The sequence below is a fragment of the Carettochelys insculpta genome, chromosome 15 (assembly GCF_033958435.1).
Source record: "Carettochelys insculpta isolate YL-2023 chromosome 15, ASM3395843v1, whole genome shotgun sequence".
Taxonomy (NCBI): domain Eukaryota; kingdom Metazoa; phylum Chordata; order Testudines; family Carettochelyidae; genus Carettochelys; species Carettochelys insculpta.
In genome coordinates this window covers 32,540,348-32,557,668 of record NC_134151.1, presented here as the reverse complement: position 1 = coordinate 32,557,668, position 17,321 = coordinate 32,540,348, and the positions used below count along the sequence as shown (strand labels likewise).

Here is a 17,321-nt window from a genome sequence, read left to right as displayed (position 1 = left end):
AGGCCGCCGGAGGAGTGAAGCCCTCCAGGGAGTCTCGCAATCTGGCTACGGCCTTTCCATAGCAACCGAGGGGCCTTTTGGGCTCGCTCTCCGGCTGTGGGGAGGAATCTGCTATTGGCCAGTGACATCCTTGCTCGGGACAGTTGGCTGCTGCCCTACAAAGGCCTGTCTCTCCCCCCGACCCATGTCCAGCATCAGCAAGATGTGTGGGCGCATCACTCTGGTCGATGAGGCAGAGAGAGGTGTTCCAATGGCCGCCGCAGAAGGCCAGAAGCCAGCAAGCCTGCCAGTCGTGGGGCAGCGAAAGGGGGCAATTGCCCCAGGGCCCAGAGCTCTGGCCACTGCTGCTACTTCATCAGCAATGGTGGCTGGCCCTGGGGGCCCTTTGAGGTGCTGGTAGCGCTTCTCTGAGTGACTGGGGACCCAGCACGGTGGGCCCAGTGGTGCTAAGGATGCCTATCTTGGACATGCCCCATTGTGGTCCCTTTTGCCCTGCGCCCTGCCCCTTTCCAGGGCACAGAGCCCCCCCCGACTCCGTCAGTCCTGCTGGGAGCCAGGAACTCCTGACCTCTAGCTCTGGTGTGCTACGCCAACTGCGCTGGTGGGCATCAGATCTGGGGCCTTGCACAAGCCACTCTCAGAGGAATTCTGGCCACTGGCCACTGATTCTGGCAGGTCTGAGTTCAGAGCATCCAAGCAGAGACCTCCAAGGGCCTGGTTTCCAAAAGTGCAACGCTCCAGGCGTCTCCCATCCACTCCCACTGGAGACAGAGGAGACCGGCTCTTATGAGACGCAGGCCTCGGGCGTCTCCACACCGGCACATTGCACCCACGCCTGAGCAGGTCGCCTTCTCTTCTCGGGCGTCGTTTTCCTCGCAGGGAGAACAGCACCCATGCCTTACGCTGGTGGAGGATGAATGGGTTGGTGCAAGTGTAACCCACACACCTAGCTGTGAGTCATTGGCCCATTGAGCTGCACCTAGACCACGTACAGAGGAAGAGTAAGTCTTCTCTGTGGCCTTAGCTGAGCGCCTGCCGGTGTTTTGCGCAAACTGCAGCAGCTCCTACACAGAGGTCCCAGGTTTGAGCCCGCCTGAGGGCAGTGACACAAGCTACTGATGGGAGGACGAAAAGGCCTGTTTAAGCTCTATATATTATTGCATCCTGTACTGGGAAAGGGGCCACAAGACATGGGACACTGGCTGGTGACCCTGCTTGGTGCAACTCCCCTCCCTGCACCAGCTCGGTCTCACTTTGTACTTTCCCTACTGTTAAAAAGGTACCTTCGGTGTTCTCCCCACGGCCAGGTCTATTTTTAAACGGCCATTATGTGTCATTTTCCCCACACCACTCTGCCAGCAGTGCCTGCTGGGTTCTCTCTTCACAGGTCTTTTCCATCCAGAGTCCATTCGAAATGCTCCTGTTATGACTAATAATCACCCCTGCTGTGGCTTTTATTGCAGCACCGCAAGGCCTCCAGCAACGCAGGGCAATTATAGCCAATAAAGTGATTAGCTCTTATGATTACTCCTCTGCAGAAGTGCGGCCGCACCCACGCCGCCAGCTCCGAGCTGCTGCCGCCGTGCTTTCCCCTGGCATCGCAACTGGCACCATGGGACTCAGCACGCATGCCTCCTGCCCTCCCCCAGCCCAAGGCTGCACTCATTCTGTCACCGCTCAGCGCCCTGTCTAGCTCCGGGAGGGGCTTTCCCCTTACCTGCCTCCCCTCCCCGCTCCACAGCTCAGACTCAGCCATGGACTGTGGTTATTTAACTTGTCGGACAAAAGAGCAGCATCTGTTTCTGGCCCGGGAATAGTTTCTGAGGACAAACAGGGCATCTTGACTCCTCCCAGCGCTGCACAGCAATCCCTGCTTGCCAGCGGAGCTTTGGGTCGGTTGCTTTGTAGCCAGTAAATCACGAGGAAGGGGTGTTTATGATGGGAATGTGGCCAGTCCCTGAGATGCAGCAGAGATTGCTGGGGAGCTGCTGGGTTACAGAGGCACTTGTCCTGTCACCAGCTTTGGTTTCCAAAGGCCACAAGCATGAATTCCAGCACGGCCCCCACAGCTCAGGGCTTAGCAGTTTTTACTGCTCCAGCACAGACAACCTTCTGCAGCAAGGGCATGACCTGTTCCTGCCTGGCCGAGGAAGGGCTTTTTTGGTCACCCTCCCCTTCCCAGACAGGGAGAAAACAGAATTCCTCCCTGCTCAGCTTACCCAGCAGTGGAAGGGTCCGGTTGCAAGGGGCTGTTTTGCAAAGGGAAATGAACTTGCAAACCCTCAGGAGACTGACAACACAAGCCACCCGCTGGGGTGGGACAGCCCACCTTCCCCAGACCGGGACCTTACATGCCAGCCGGGCGAGCCCCGGTGATGTACTATCACAGGGGAGGTCCTGGCCCCACTAAGTTGGAGTTTGGTTGGTTCTTGGCACCGGTGGGTCAAGTGATTTTTGTTGGTTTTCTGCCTATCCTGAGCCAAAGGTACCTTAGAAATAGCAAGGGAAACTCTGCCCCCCCTTGTGTTTAAAGGGACCACAGCAAACCCAGACATGAGAATCCCCGAAAGAGATGAGCGTGTGGCACATTTGGGGAAGAGAAGAGCTGACAGGATGGATCGAGGCCATGCTACACTCCAACCCCACAAAGGAAGGACCTTGCTCAGAGGCAGCCAGCGCCAGGACTTTAATAGCTTAGGCCAGTGGTGCTACAGGAAACATCAAGTCCCCAACTCAGGATCTGGCAGGTGGTTTTCAAGGTTTGACGTCAGTTTCCCACTTATCGATATCGCGCTTCCCATCGGGTGCCTTTGCCCTTCCCGAGCTCTGCAGCACTTCTCAAAGCCATTGAGAGGCCCCAGTGCACGGAAGAGGGCTCAGGAAATGACACTACTCGGAAGAAACCATCTGACTCCAAACACCCTACAAGAGGGGGCATGTATCCAACTCCAGATATGGCCCTGTTCAAATGGCACAACAATGGAATCATAGAACACCAGAACTTGAAGGGACCTCGAGTGGTCATCAAGTCCAGTCCCGTCCTCACAGCAGGACCAAGCACCGTCTAGACCATCCCTGAGAGGTGTCTGTCTAACCTGCTCTTAAATATCGCCAGTGATGGAGATTCCACAACCTCCCTAGGCAATTTATTCCAGAGTTTAACCACCCTGACAGTTAGGAAGTTTTTCCTAATGTCCAACCTAAACCTCCCTTGCTGCAGTTTAAGCCCATTGCTCCTTGTCCTCTCCTCAGAGGCCAAGGAGAACAATTTTTCTCCCTCCTCCTTGTAACACCCTTTTAGGTGCTTGTAAACTGCTATCACCTCCCCTCTAATTCTTCTCTTTTCTAAACTAAACAAGCCCAGTTCTTTCACTCCTTCCTCAGAGCTCATGTTCTCTAGATCTTTAGGACCCAGGAAATGCAGACTCACCCTTGCTCCAGAGCAGCAGCCAACTCATGCCAACGTAGAGCCATTTTTCCAAACCCAACAACCCTACCACCTCCCAGCACAGGCAGGAGACGCACAAAGGGAGGTGTCCCTCCCGGCCGGTGGAACACAGGGACAATGCTTCATCTGCCACGTAACCCATCAGGGCAGAATTCTTCCACGAGACACCAGAATGAAACAAGAGGAATCCATCTCTCAGTTATGGCGCCAATGGCTACAAAGGAAACTGTTCCCCTGGACGAGCATCGGCAGTAGGCCCAGCCCTCCTGAAAGGTTCAGGAAATGCAACGTAGTCCCATCCAAACGCACGCATGTGCTCACGCTCTCAGAGAAGTACTGTTCAAGCGAGGCCTGTTTTCCTCCCTGTAGATTATCTCGGCCATTGTGAGGTGGTGGCACAGCAGGGGCCAGCCAGCTTATTTGCCCCAGGTGCTGGCAATGCCTGCACCAACTCTGACATAGAGACACCTCCTAGCCACCGCCAAGAAAGCAGAGCCCTGGGAAGCCATTCTGGCACCACGACTGTATCAGGTGTGAGCCGCCCTTTGTGCCACCTGGCCAGGAACATTCCCTAATGCGGCTGAGCGATCTTATGACACAGCTCATAACCTGACACCAGGCAACCGAGCCAGCTCAGCTCACAACCGATCTGCAGTGGGACCCCTCCAGTTCTGCCTCACCAGCAGGCTGGACAGCTCAGTGGTGATCCAAGCTCCGGAGAACTGAGCTAAATCCTTCCCACTAGGCACCCCGGTCAGGGAAAGAAGCTGTGTTCCTCCACGCCCTGCTGAAAATCACCTGGGAAACTTTCACTCCAGCATTTGGAGTGTTTGACAAGGAGGATATGAAGCAGATTTTCTGGCAGGAAACTCAACTGACCTTTCACCTTAACTCCAGTGACATGAAGGGTTCTGCCCACAAGCCAAATCGATACAACTGTTTTCCAGTTCTGCTTTGGGTATGAAATTTTGGCCTCTTTTTGGGTCTCAAACCTTCCTCCTCCCCCAGATGCCAAAACTCCATGTGGCCTAGTGCTTGTTGGCACTACAGACCCAAGGGAACACCAACCCTGCCTTGTCCAGGGGTGCCTCACCCCCCACTGCCCTTCCTGGGTAGGTTCTCAGTTTCATGGTGGGACACACCCACGTGTTTCTGGCACTCTGCTTGGAGAGTCAGTGGAATCCAGTGACCTGGCAACCTCTCCTTAGGGCCAACAGTGATGCACTCAACTGAAACACCTGCCGGAGCAGCCAGCTTCCGTTTCCCCCTGCGCTACAGGAGCCAGGACGAAATATGAGGTGCTGGAGGAATATTAATAAATGGAGGAAAGCTGGGGAGTGTGTCCCACTGCAGGCAGGAGCTTAAACTTCTGAGGAACCAATAAAACGACAGCTACCACAACACACCTGCGGGACTGACACTGGACAACAAGAAATCCCTGCCCCCCCCCTTCACCTCCAATGCCTCTGTCCTGACCCATAAGTGTTCCAGGAAGCCTTTCCCACTGGTGCCAAGGTGCACACAGGCCAGATAAATCTGTGGGAAATTGCCATGCAGGGCACAACTGTTGTGGAAGCAGCAAACTTTGGGTTTCTGGTGGGCAGTGGCCACAGCATCTGCATTTTTATTGGTGGCAGCTGTGCTCCTCCAGGTGTTGAGCCCCAGATGCCCCTCTCCACCCTGAGCATGGCCGCAGAGCAGCCTATCTTGTCTGTATCTGTGCATAAACATGTACCCGCAAGCACAGCGCTGGTTGGTGCCAGGAAGCAGCCCTGCAGTCCCAGCCAAAGTCCCTGGAAGGGGACGAGGCCTGATTGGCTGCCGCCTGCTGAGGTCAGATGCCGTGCTTTAAAGAAAGAAAATTAAACTTCCGCAAAGATAAAGGAGCCAAGGGGCAGCTGGGGCCAAGGTGGAGGGCAGGGAAAAGGGGACCGATGGAGATCCCTGCAGCATAGCCAGAGCTGGCTGTCTCAGGCTAGTCCCTGACACAGCTGGGTCTGCACCCTCAAGCCACCACCGCTGCAACTCAGCAGAGAAGCCCAGGCTGAACAGACCATGGTGGGCGATCCAGGCCTGGAGCAGGCCCTCCAAAGCCAGGGTGAGGCCCCTGCAGAGCACTCAGGTCACCCTGCTTGTGCTGCAGTGGGTCTGCAGCATACCAGAGAGCATCTCGCTCTGGGCTGGTCGATCCAGTACCTCCCACCAGCAGCTAACACACTTCCCGAAGTACATTTTAGCCACAGCACTGGCAGGGCCTGGCCCCGGGGGCAGTGGAGTCAGCCTCCTTTGGAACTCAAAAAGCCGCCATGGGCAGACCTGGAGGACGGGCCAAATGATGAGCACAGGTGGAATCCAACAAGCAGGGGGTGTGAGACCAGCAGGTGTCTCAAGGGGTCTCCATCCTTGGCTCCAGCTTCCCAGAGCCACCAGTCCTGCTCTGAGCCACAGACACATCCCAGGCACAGCTGGCGAGTGCCATGGCCTAAGGCAACAGTATGCAACCTGAGGCTCCACAACTGCCAGCTGCTCCTTCCTCTCTTTCCTGCAGCTCCTTGCAGCACATGACGTCCAACCGCTGTGGTTTAAGTATTAGCCAGTCTAAGCCATTAGGCAACCAGGGCTTTTGCTATGCTGTGTGCTAACTGGACCTGACAAAAGAATGATGCTTGGCCCCAATAACGAAGAAAAAAATACACACGACCCTGGCTCCTTAAGGTAATGCTGATTGCTAATGGAGCTTCTGAACCACCGAGGTCTGAGCATCACAGGGCACCCGAGTCAGGGGCAGTGTTCCCTGTAAGCTGAGCGCTTGGGCAGCCCCCAGGAGAGATTCAGGTGCCACCCAGTGGAGTAGCAGAGCACCCCCAGTGTGCAGCCTGTGTTGCTCCCAGTGGTGCACTTTGTGCATGTAACAAAATTTATTCCACCCGTGGATGGAAAAAAACAGAGAGAACCCTGCTCCCGGGAGTCACTCCTGGGGAGTGGTTCCTTTGCAGGAACCAGGGATCGGGCTGGGCAGCTCTGCTTGCTGGCAGGGGCGCCTGCTGCCTGCTGGGGCCTGGGCCCCAAGGGGGACTCGGGGTTGGTATTTCTGACTGCCCTTGGGACAGAGCGAAGGCGATCTGCCTGGCAGCGGTTTGCAAGTGGGCAGACCGGCTGTCTGCAGCGCCAGGCTGGAATCCCCTGGCAGAGGGAGCCGGGGGGGGGCGGGGAGATGAATTCTCCTGGGGGGTGAGCCCAGGGGGTGCAAAACCTCATCAAATCAACCAGGTCCTTTCACACGGCCGCAACTCACCTTGGGCAGGAGGAGGCACATGCCCCCGAATCGCCCCCCGGGAGGTCCCCCACCTCGCACACCCAGGACCACCTCCCGCATCGCTGCGCCGGGGCTGGGGACAGCCACCCCGTAGGTAGGCAGGGAAGGCTCGGGCACGCACCTGGGGCCCGCAGCCCGGCCAGGCTGGAGCGAGTTGGGGGGGCACCGCTGCCTCTACCCGGGCGGAGAGCCCCGGGCCGCTTCCCAGCTGGGCCGCCCAGGGGCGGAGAACAGCCCTGGGGAGTTGGGCAGGAGGCGGCGCCCGGGGCTGGGCGAGTGGGAAGCTCCGGAAGCCCTGCGCAGGGGCAGCAGAGGTCCCCGCCGGGGCTGCCCGGACTGGGCGGATCGGGACGGATCGGGGCCACTGCCGCTGCGCCACCCCCTCCAGGCTGGGCGAATTGGGACCGCTGCCCCCCTCCAGTCTGGGCGGATCCGGGCTGGGCGGATCGGGGCCGCTGCCCCCCTCCAGGCTGGGCGGATCGGGGCGGATCGGGGCCCCTGCCCCACACCCACAAGACTGGGCGGATCGGGACCGCTGCCCCCCTCCAGGCTGGGCGGGTCGGGGCGGATTGGGGCCCCTGCCCCACACCCACAAGACTGGGCGGATCGGGGCCGCTGCCCCGCTCCGTGCTGGGCGGGTCGGGACCGCTGCCCCCTCCAGGCTGGGCGGGTCGGGACCGCTGCCCCACCCCCGCAAGACTGGGCGGATCGGGGCCGCTGTCCCCCTCTAGGCTGGGCGGATCGGGGCCGCTGTCCCCCTCCGTGATGGGCGGGTCGGGACCGCTGCCCCCTCCAGGCTGGACGGATCGGGGCCGCTGCCCCACCCCCGCAAGACTGGGCGGATCGGGGCCGCTGCCCCCCTCCGTGCTGGGCGGATCGGGGCCGCTGCCCCACCCCCGCAAGACTGGGCGGATCGGGGCCGCTGCCCCCCTCCAGGCTGGGCGGATCGGGACCGCTGCCCCCCTCCGTGCTGGGCGGATCAGGGCCGCTGCCCCCTCCAGGCTGGGCGGATCGGGGCCGCTGTCCCCCCTGCCCGGGGCAGGACTTCCCCAGCCCCCAGCCCCCTGCCCCCCTTACCTTGGGTCCGGGCGGCTGCCCCCGGGGCGCGCCGTGCTCTGAGCCCGCCGCCCGCCGCCGCGGCGCTTTAAGCTGCCGGGCTGGTCCCGCCGCTGCGCCGGGATCGGGTGTCAGCAGCTGGGCGCGTCTGTCACAGCGGCGCCGGGACACCCCCTGCCCCAGCCTGCGAGCACCTCGGGCTCGGCCGGCCGGCTCCCGCGGGGTCCTAGCGCTGCGCGGCCCGACGGGGCGGGGCCGTGGGGCGGGTTCGGCTCCCCACGCCGCTGGTTCCTCAATGGCGCCCGCGCCCTGGCCCATGCGGCGGGGAGCAGATGTCCCGCTTAGAGGGACAGGCCCCACATGCGGGGCTTTGCCTTACAGAGGCGCTTTCACACTTGCTCAGGGTCACCCTGCCCGGGTGGGGGGGGGGCACTGACCCCTCCTGCAGGCGCTGGGTATCATGGAAACCCTTTAGGCCAAGCCCTCTGCGCTGCGTTAGCCGCCCTCACCTGTGGGAGCAGGCTGAACCCCGGAAGGCCCCCTTGGGTGAGCAGGGTGAACAGGCCACGCTGCTGGGCCTGCGCTCTGCCCTTCCTCTGCGGGGAGATGGGGCAGGTGTGGAGGGTGGCTTATGGCTTCCACGTGTCTGACCGCTGCTCTTGGTAAACCCTGGCCTGGAGAAGAGTCTGCACCCCAAGCTTTGAAGTTCCCACCCCCTGTCTCCTGGCTTGCTGGGGTGGAGGGAGACCAGCCTCCCTACCTCTCCTCCCATCTCTGCTTCTCCTTCAGCAAGACCCTGCTGCGAGGTCATAAGCCTGTCCCCGTGACATCACAGCCTGGTGCCGTGGCCATGATGTCACAAACTCAGCACTATGGCCCCCCCTCAACTTCAAATACAGATGCAAGTAAACGGGTCTATGTATTTTCCCAGGGCTTAAGGGAGTCAGACACTTTGCATTTGATCAGGGCAGATGCACCCAATTCCTCTAGGCTCCCGGGTAAACCGCAGCTTGGGAACCTGTTGGAAAGAGCAGCAAAGCCCCCTCTAGGGCCCAGTCCTGCTGCCAGGGACAGAGCAGCCCCTGAGGTGAGTGGTTCAGGCTCAGGCCCTAAGGAGAAGGGAAAAGTCACTTCATGGTGAGTCTCTAGGGGGGCCATGGCTGGGGGCCTTGAGACAGGAACCTGTGGCCAGAGCTGGTGAGATGCTCTTCGCACTGGCCCTGGAGCTGGGGGTGGGCCATGGATTCTCAGCACTGCCCCCTGGGGGCAACAAGGTTCGGTGCCTCACCTGCCCACCCTGAGCAGGTGGGCATTGCTTAGCCTGTCAGCTACACCTTGTGCAGCACAGGTGGGGGAGGGGAGTACAGCCTCCTTGTGCTGTAGGAAAGGCCAGGAGTGCTCCCAGCTAAACAGAGAACAGCTGATCACAAAGCCCCCCCATCTGCAGTCTCACAGGTGGGAGGCAGGGCAATGCTAGTACCTCCCTTCTGCAGATGGGAAACTGAGGCACAGAGCGACTATGTGACTTGTACAGAGTCCCCTGTGGCAGAGCAAGGACTTGACCCAGACCTCCTAAATCCGAGACTACCAGTGCCCTAGCCACTGGAGAACCTTTCCTCTCAGCACGTGAGGCGGCTGAAGAGCTGGATTTGATTCCCTGCTCTGCCCCCGACTTCCCATATGACCTTGGGTCTGTCAATTAGGCCCTGAGCCGCAAAAGGTACCTAAAGTCACTTGGAGTTGGGAAACTCACTGCCTCTGAGGATCCAGGCCTTACCTCTTTATGCTCCTAGCCCCTGGCTGTAGAATGGGCAGATCTACTGGGGGTCAGCAGTTTACAGACTGTGCATGAGTCCAATCTGATGGCCAGGGGAGGTCAGCGCTTTGAGCAGAAAGGACTTTCCAGCCTGTGTGAACGGAAGGGTTAAGGACTACAGGACAACATATAAATCAATCTAGCCTTGGCTCTGTTGCCATTTCTACCACGTCGATGGCCCCCCCGGCCCTGCCACCTGCACGGAACAGCGTGGGATTGCGTCAGGAGAAAATCAGCCCCCTGGGCAAATAGCACTGCACCTCTTTCAGCTGGTTTTCTAAAAACATTCTTTAACTAGTGGTCCCGGCTGGGGGCACGACTCACCTCGCTAGCATTCCTGCCTGTGTCCGTCTGAGCTGGGGGATGGGCGGGTCTGGCTCCTCGCCTTTATTCCTCCGGTGGTGGGCTGTCCTCAGCAAGGGTTCGTGTGTTTCCATTTTTAGGGGAAGTGGGGGCAGCTAAGAAGTGTCAGTGCCACAGCCCCAGTAAGTGGATGCCATGCAATGAGCATCGTCTGCTCCAGGTGTGGTACAGTCTTCCCCCCATATGCTGCTCCACCAACCAGCCTCCAGCCAGAGCCAAGAGGAGGGGCCGGTTGGGCAGCCGCCCAGGACAAATTCAGGTGCTGCTCAGCTGGTGAGCCGAGCGCCCACAGCCGGCAGCCTGTGTTGCTATGGGTGGTGCACATCCGTACATGCCTCAGTGCATATAACAAAATTTATTCTGCACGTGGATGGAGCAAGTTAGAGGGAACACTGACCATGACAGGCTCTATCCTCACGCAGTCCCACTGGTCCTGATACTGCCACCAGAGGGGGCCCCGCAGCATCGGGGTGAACATCTCTCTGCTGGGGCTTGCACTCACACCCGTATGGGCCGCGCACAAAGGCCTCTTACGGGACACCGGATGGCAGCAGGGCTCTGCCTGTGTCCAGCACTCCTTGGTCTGTCGAACGCTGCAATTGGATCTGAGCCCATAGGCATTACTGGGAGCCTTGTCTTCTGTAGTGCCATGGATCGGGACTATGGCCCCTGGCTCCTCGCGGGAAACTTTGAAAGCTACCCGTATCTCGGACAGCTGTGCTGCCCACGCCGAGCTTTCCTCACTCTTTACCTGCTTGGTTTCATTGCTGGGGGCATCTGGCTCCATCCCGGCCTTTGCTTTCCAAGGCTTCAGTTTCTCCAGGGGTTTAGTCCCCACCTGAAACAAGAGGGCCTGATCCTGTGCCCAAGCCCAGTTCTGTGACCTGACCTCACAGTGAGTCACCTTAGTGTTATGATGCCTCCCAGGCAGTGGCCTCCCCTGGCTTTGCGTGGAGGGGAACGAAGGCACCAGGGTGGAAAAAGTGCCACCAATAAAACCCCTGCTGAGTTGCTTTAACAGTCCAGACATGCGCTTGTGTTTGTGGCGTGTGTATGTACTGCAAAGGCAGGAAACAATAAGCCCTGAGCTTCATCAAAACAGGGTTGCTGCACTCAAAGGAGAATGACAACAGAGCAGGACATGATCTAGAGCTGATTGGTCTGGCTCGGGGTCCCCTCCACAACCATGTCTCTGCTGCCAACAGAGCAGCTACAGACTCAGGCATACAGATTGCACGGCTGTGACAGAATGGGGCTTGCAGGGATTTTATTCCCCTTGCTCTGTTGTGGGGGTTTCCTACTGTCCTGTAGCAGCTCCATGGGAGTGCCTCAGTTTCCCTAGACACAGCATCAATGCACAGGTGGTGAGGGCGTTTCGGCGCGAGGATTTCTCACATACTCAGTGGCTATGCCCTTCATAAGCTAGGCAACCAAGGGGTACCTTTGGCCCGGAAACCAGCACAAAGGCAGTAGGAGGGGCCTGGGGATTGGGATCTGAACTGGTGAGTGCAGGGGAGTGAAGCAGTCTCAGCTGGCTGGAGAGGAAGAGGGGAAAGCCAGGGGCTTGGCTCTGCTCCCCTCTGGGCCCCTCTCCACAAGGTGGAGTGTGCTGATGGCTTCTGTTTTCTGTGCTGACAAGTCTGTCCTACACTGTGGCCCTGTCAACTAATAAAACTTCTGGTCTACCTCCTGGCTCCGAGTCACATGTGACTGAGGAGGGGATGCAGGGCCAGGTGACCCCCCACATCTCTGTGCAATGGCCGAGGGTTTCACAAGCAGCTCGTGATTTGAGATGCCTCCCTTCTGGGGGCGTATATGGAGGGCTGCACCTCTTGAGATCTCTCAAAGGGGCTTGATTTTAAGAAGCCACGTGCTCTGTGCTTGCTGAAGATCAGGCTAAGTCATTTCAAGCCAGTCCCCGAGCCCAGCACTCCCCCGATCACTAGTGCCTTGGAAATCCTAGCGCCTATTAGACAGACATAATAAGAAGGCAAAGGAGTCCTTCCAAATAAGGCACAATCAACACAGCTGCCTTTGCAACATTTGGGAAGTGGGACAACCCATCAAGAATAAAAGGTCAAGAACAACAGTTAAAACAACGGTGCCCAGGGCTGTAACCCCACAGGCTGGCTCGAATCGGGGGGGTGGGGTGACTGCAGGCGGCTAAGCGAGGTTACCGCTAGCCTACAAGGGTGGAGGTGTCACTGACAGATGGATTGTTGCTGTGTAGTGCATTGCAAGCAGTTGCCTTTGGATAAGGTGGTGGGAAGGGTAGTTAGAGCCAGAGAGGGGAGACGGTGATCACCAAGCAAAGACGGTGCTGCCTGAACAAGCAGGGATGGAAATGGAGCATAGAAAATGAGGAGCGCCAAAGAGCAGGAGCTGGAATGAAAAGCATTGGATGTGCCACTCTGGCTACAAGCGGGCAGTGGGAAAGCCATTAGAGTTGGCTGGAGCCAGCCTTCTTCCTGCCAGCCTCAGCAAAGGCCCCTCAGACCCACCAGATCGTGGAGAATGGCTCATTCTCTATCCCACCAAGGTCTGTGCTGGGACTAAGGGGAGGGCTGCAGCTCTGGGGAGTGTTACACTGAATTCACACACGCTTGGCCAGAGAAGGACCCAAGAAGCTCCAGCAGCTCTATCAACCAACCAGGAAAAGAGATGTCTGCTTCCTGCAAATCACCCCCTCCCCTCCCTGCACTTGGAAAGGTTTGGGATTTCCATCTATTCCCACGTGCGGTAATCACCCAGCTCCAGGCAACAGGATGTCCCGGAGGTTTTCCCCTGGGGGAGACAATGAGGGATGTTGGGAGTTTCCCTGGGTCTGACTGGGCAGGCAGGCCAGAGGTTGTCCTAGGAGGAAGTGTGGGAATCACTCTCCTTACAGTGGATCGCACGCCAGCCCCAAGTCCCTGGACGTAGCCTGCGTGAGGCAGGGCGCAGCGCGGACGGTGTGAAGAGCTGGGTTGGGAAGGGGCAAGAAGGCCCTTTGCTTACCTGCTTTCCGGGACGGGCCAGCAGGGGAAAGGAGGACGCGTTTCACCTTCACCACTTGCCAGTCCTGGCTAGGATCAGCTCTGGTGCTTGCCCCAGTATGCAGACATTCGGGAGCAGACTTCAGGGGTTCTCTTGTCGCTGGGTACCCACCTGTGGAGGCCAAGCTAGAGCTGCTGAAGTTGGGTACCAGCACATCTCCATTGGTGTTCCTGCTCTGCTGCTGGAGGTGCAATCTCCATTTTCCTCCAGACAGTCCACTCTGCTCCTTGTGCTCTTTGGGCTTAAAAGGGGAAATGGCTCCTGTTGGCTGCCCCCTCCGGTTGTCTTCCTTCTCCTTCTCCTGCTGCAGAGTGAAGCAGCCACAGCCCTCTGCTGGGTCCACCTTCAGCCTCTCAAAGCTGTAAGAAGGGCGGCTCCTTTCCCTGGACCCATCACAGCTGGGTTGAGGGTGGAGACAAGGCTGCCGAAATGTTGCCTTGAGCATTGTGCTTGGCATCTGCAGTCTGGCTGGGCAGAGTTCAATGCCTCATGGATTGTCAAGTGTTTTAAGGCTCACGCTATTGTTCCTATTCTGGGGACACCTGGATAATCCTACAGAATAATCCACTGTTACAGGGCAGAACATCAAGTGATCTGAGGGAGTTGAGCTGTTCTTCTTTTGACCTGGGAGCTTTCAGGTACATTGGGGTGTGGGTGTTCCTCAGAGCAGGGGCAGTTTCTCCTGTCAAAGAGGAATTTTTAGCTGTGAAGTCTGAGTCCCTGCAGAACATTTGAACGTTTGTCCTTTGCTGCAGTTCCCCTGGTCTCCTAGCGCAGGGGAGTGGAGGACCAGACTGAGGAAATGCCCAGGAGGAGCCTTTTCTAGGGATTTTCCTTCTCCCAAGGGGCATCAGGCAGATGAGGCAGCTTCAAGAAAAGGAACCTGAGGAACAAGACAGAAAGCATAAGTGTGAGCGGGCCAGCAAATACAGACCTGCTCTGCTCTGAATCAGTGCCGGGTCGCCAATGCTCCTAACACTGCATGCTTCCTCTAGGGCAGGGGTCAGCAGCCCCCGGCACGGGTGCCAGGAGTGGCACACAAGCAAAATTTCATCGGCAGGAGCTCAGCCCCACCCCGCCTCCCCCATGCAGTCGGGAGTTTGCTCAAAGCCAGGCTGCCTGCAGCTTAACAAAAGACCAGCTCATGCTACCATCAACCACCTCAAAGGTAAAGTTCTGCACCTTCCTTTATGTAGTAATGAAGTTGTTGTAAGTGGGACTATTAGTGACTTTAAAAAGTATCCCTGGCACTCGGACCGTACACAGAAGTCAAAAAGTTGCTACCCCCTGCTCTAGGGAGAAACTATAGTGACCCAGAGGGGCCACTCTCATTCGCACAAGGTAAGAGCAGGACTAAGAGAGGCAAACTCTGCCAGGATCCCCTCACAGCATCCCCCCATGTCACTCTCGTGGCAAAGGCCACATGGCCCATCGCGGAACTTCCACGAGCAGATCTTTGAGGCGTGGTGTGGGGGCCTGACAGCTGTTGATGTGAGAAAAGGCGAAGGGCCCCGGAGACAGGTGGGGACTCAAAGTGCCCTGAGGGACCTTGGAGACAAGAAAGTTACATTCTGGAGGGGAGAGAAGAGGAAGAGTGGATTAATTTATTGCCAGGGTTGCTGGGGGGTTGGATTCCTCCCTGCCCTGTGAGGAAACTATTCATTCCACTCCCCTGCCAGGGCCTCTACTAGGTCTCTGATTCATCCCTTGTGCATTTTTGGAGAATGAGATGACAAAGCCCCGCTTGGGATTCTACTGATGACTCAAGACCAGCGATGAATTCCACACATTCTGGGATGGCAGCATTACTGCAAGCTTCCTCCACTCCCTGGCCAGCTCCATCCCCAGACTAAGTGTCAGAAGGGGAGACAACAGAAAGGAATCCACCATGCAAAGAGGGAAGGTGACTGGGGGCTCTGCATTGGGACTGTTGGGAAGCCAGGGGAGAGCATCTATTCCTGCCTGTACTATACAGGGCCAGTCAGCATAAGGGGAGTGGAGAGATTTCTGTCTGCTCCATCTAAAATTCAGCCAGGGAGATACCAGCTAGGATGTGTTAATGTTTTAAACAGCCTGGACCACTGGTGGGCAACCTGCAGCCCAGCAGGGTTCTATGGAGGGCCTGTGAGATGTTTCATTTCTCATTGTGCAGCATAGCCGGATTCTGCTGGGTTCCCTCCATGTAAGCTTTTTCCGATCAGTTATTAGTAAAGTGACACACACCTAAAGCCAGAGCACCTGATGTGCCCTGTTCATTTCAGGGCGGGGTTTATTTGAAGGCAATATTGCAGTGCAAGGTGAAGTTCATGATCTGAGGGTCTGTCTCACTGCAGCGGAAAGGTGCTTCGAAGCTGCTATTCCTGCTGCTCAGACAGCATCTAACTTGGCTGAAGTTTGGTCACACCAGACAAGGAACTGCACATTTAATCCCACTCCAACTAATGACACAATGCCAAAAGGCTCCCTTGGTCAGCAGCCAGCTCAGCCAGGCTGTGTTGAGACATGGGTTGACTAACATAGTTCCAGGGCAAGCATGGAGAGGGTCTGAGGTGCTTCCCTCTCCTACCGAGCAGAAGCATTGGTGGAGAACGTGGGCACAAAATAGCACAGTGTGTCTGTTAAAGGAGAGGGATACCAGCACATGTGGGGCAGGTTGTGGGTTACTGTGTGCATAGCAGGAGAGGAAATGGGGAAGGGGCAGGGTGGAGACAGCCCCAAGAGTGAGTCCCCTTTGCTCTGTTTAATACCATAAAATCCCAAAGTCCTATCACTCAAGTACCATTGCTGAAGGCACTGCCATTCAGAGATCTTTGCCTCATTGTGATTAGAGCAGGTCCTCGGAGCCTGACTGGAGATACGCACAACCAAAGGACAGCCCTGCCCCAAGAGCGGGCAACCTAAGTAGCTAACCCCATGCCCAGGGGTCTGCAACTGCAGCTCCAGAGCCGCATGCAGCTCTTTAAGGACTTTGTGGCTCCCTCTGCTGTAATTACAAAGTAAAAAAAGAATGTCAAAAGCCTCCTGATTATTTTCAGTAAACAGTGAATGTCTAAAAGCCCCAAAATGAACAACTCCTTTCTAAATAGCAAATCATATGTGATCTCAAACGGTTGGATAAGCCCCCCAGCGTCCTCCAGAGAGCGAGAAGGTTCAGGAGTGAAAATCAGGAAGACATTGGCACAAACACACACATAAAGTGTGAGGAAACAGAATACATAAAAGGTTTGTGAACACCCTGCAGTAAACATCTATCATATTACAAATCATTGTGTGTGTGTTGTTCTTAATATAGGGGGTACAAAGATTACGGTTTGGTGTTATTTATTAAGGATCGTCTCCTATTCACATGCATTGCAGCTCTTGAATTACTGACGTTTTTTACCGAACTGGAAAAAAATGGCTCCTCTTGCTGTTTTGGTTACCAGCCCCCCGCCCTTGCCCATTGTATCTGGAAGGTCATTTACACTTTCACCAGGACATTTTCGAAGACATCTGGGGTCTCTTGAGCCACTTGGCACAGCTGAAGAAGGCTCTACGCCCCTGATTAATCTGAGATGTGGGTAAAGGGAAAGTTGCCTACATTAACCGAGCCACCCTAGGTTCCACTGCTCAGCTGGTTGTTTGACAACTAGAAACAGAGGGGTCTCCTTCCAAATTTCCCTGAAACAAATGTCTCCCCCTTCCCTGCCCACATCACCAGAAGGATGTTGTCATTAACAGGCTGGTTATAAGGGTAATATGCTGCCAGGAAAAGCATAAATAATCTGTGCCCATGAGAGCCCATATCAGTCTGAAAACCATCAATCACAGGTTGCTGAGCACTTCAGCACTCTGAACGCTTTCCAGTTCTCCTTCGGGCCAAGCCCATTTGCACAAGGAAAGGTAAACTTCCTGTGTGCTTCATGTAAGGACAGGTTCTGGCATCCTTACAGAGTAGTGTCTTACTCAGTGAGTTTCAACAGGGCTTCTGATGCAGCAAGGAGACTCTGACCAGTGTTAACACTAGCAGAAGTTAGCCTGAACTGGTAAACTGCATAGGAAAAGTATCAGAGGTAGCTGTGTTAGTCGGTATCTTCAAAAACAAAAAGAAGTTCTCTGGCACCTTATAGCCTAATGGATATTTTGGAGCATGAGCCTTCTGACGAAGGGGGTCTTTGCCCACGAAAGCTCATGCTCCAAAATATCTGTTAGTCTATAAGGTGCCACAGGACTTCTTGTTGTTTTTGCATAGGAAAAGAATATTTAACTCAGCTCATCCATGGACAACTTGAATCTCTTGGATCTGG

At 56.5% G+C, this 17,321-nt stretch overlaps 1 protein-coding gene across 3 annotated transcripts in view; it reads right to left on the bottom strand.

Moving 5' to 3' along the window:
- SYNPO (synaptopodin) overlaps nt 1-13,495 on the bottom strand; it is a 39,586-nt gene extending 26,091 nt beyond the window's left edge. The window contains exon 1 of one of the 3 annotated variants that reach the window (XR_012647582.1): nt 7,842-7,977. Coding sequence is in view for 2 of the 3 variants with exons in the window: in XM_075009304.1 (XP_074865405.1) it covers nt 12,997-13,492 (496 nt within the window). In the remaining variant the exon portion in view is untranslated. Of the gene's footprint in view, nt 1-3,430; nt 3,474-7,841; nt 7,978-12,996 lie in introns of those variants that run through there. The other 2 variants (XM_075009304.1, XM_075009305.1) reach the window with 2 other exon arrangements.
- Nucleotides 13,496-17,321: the final 3,826 nt, after the last annotated feature.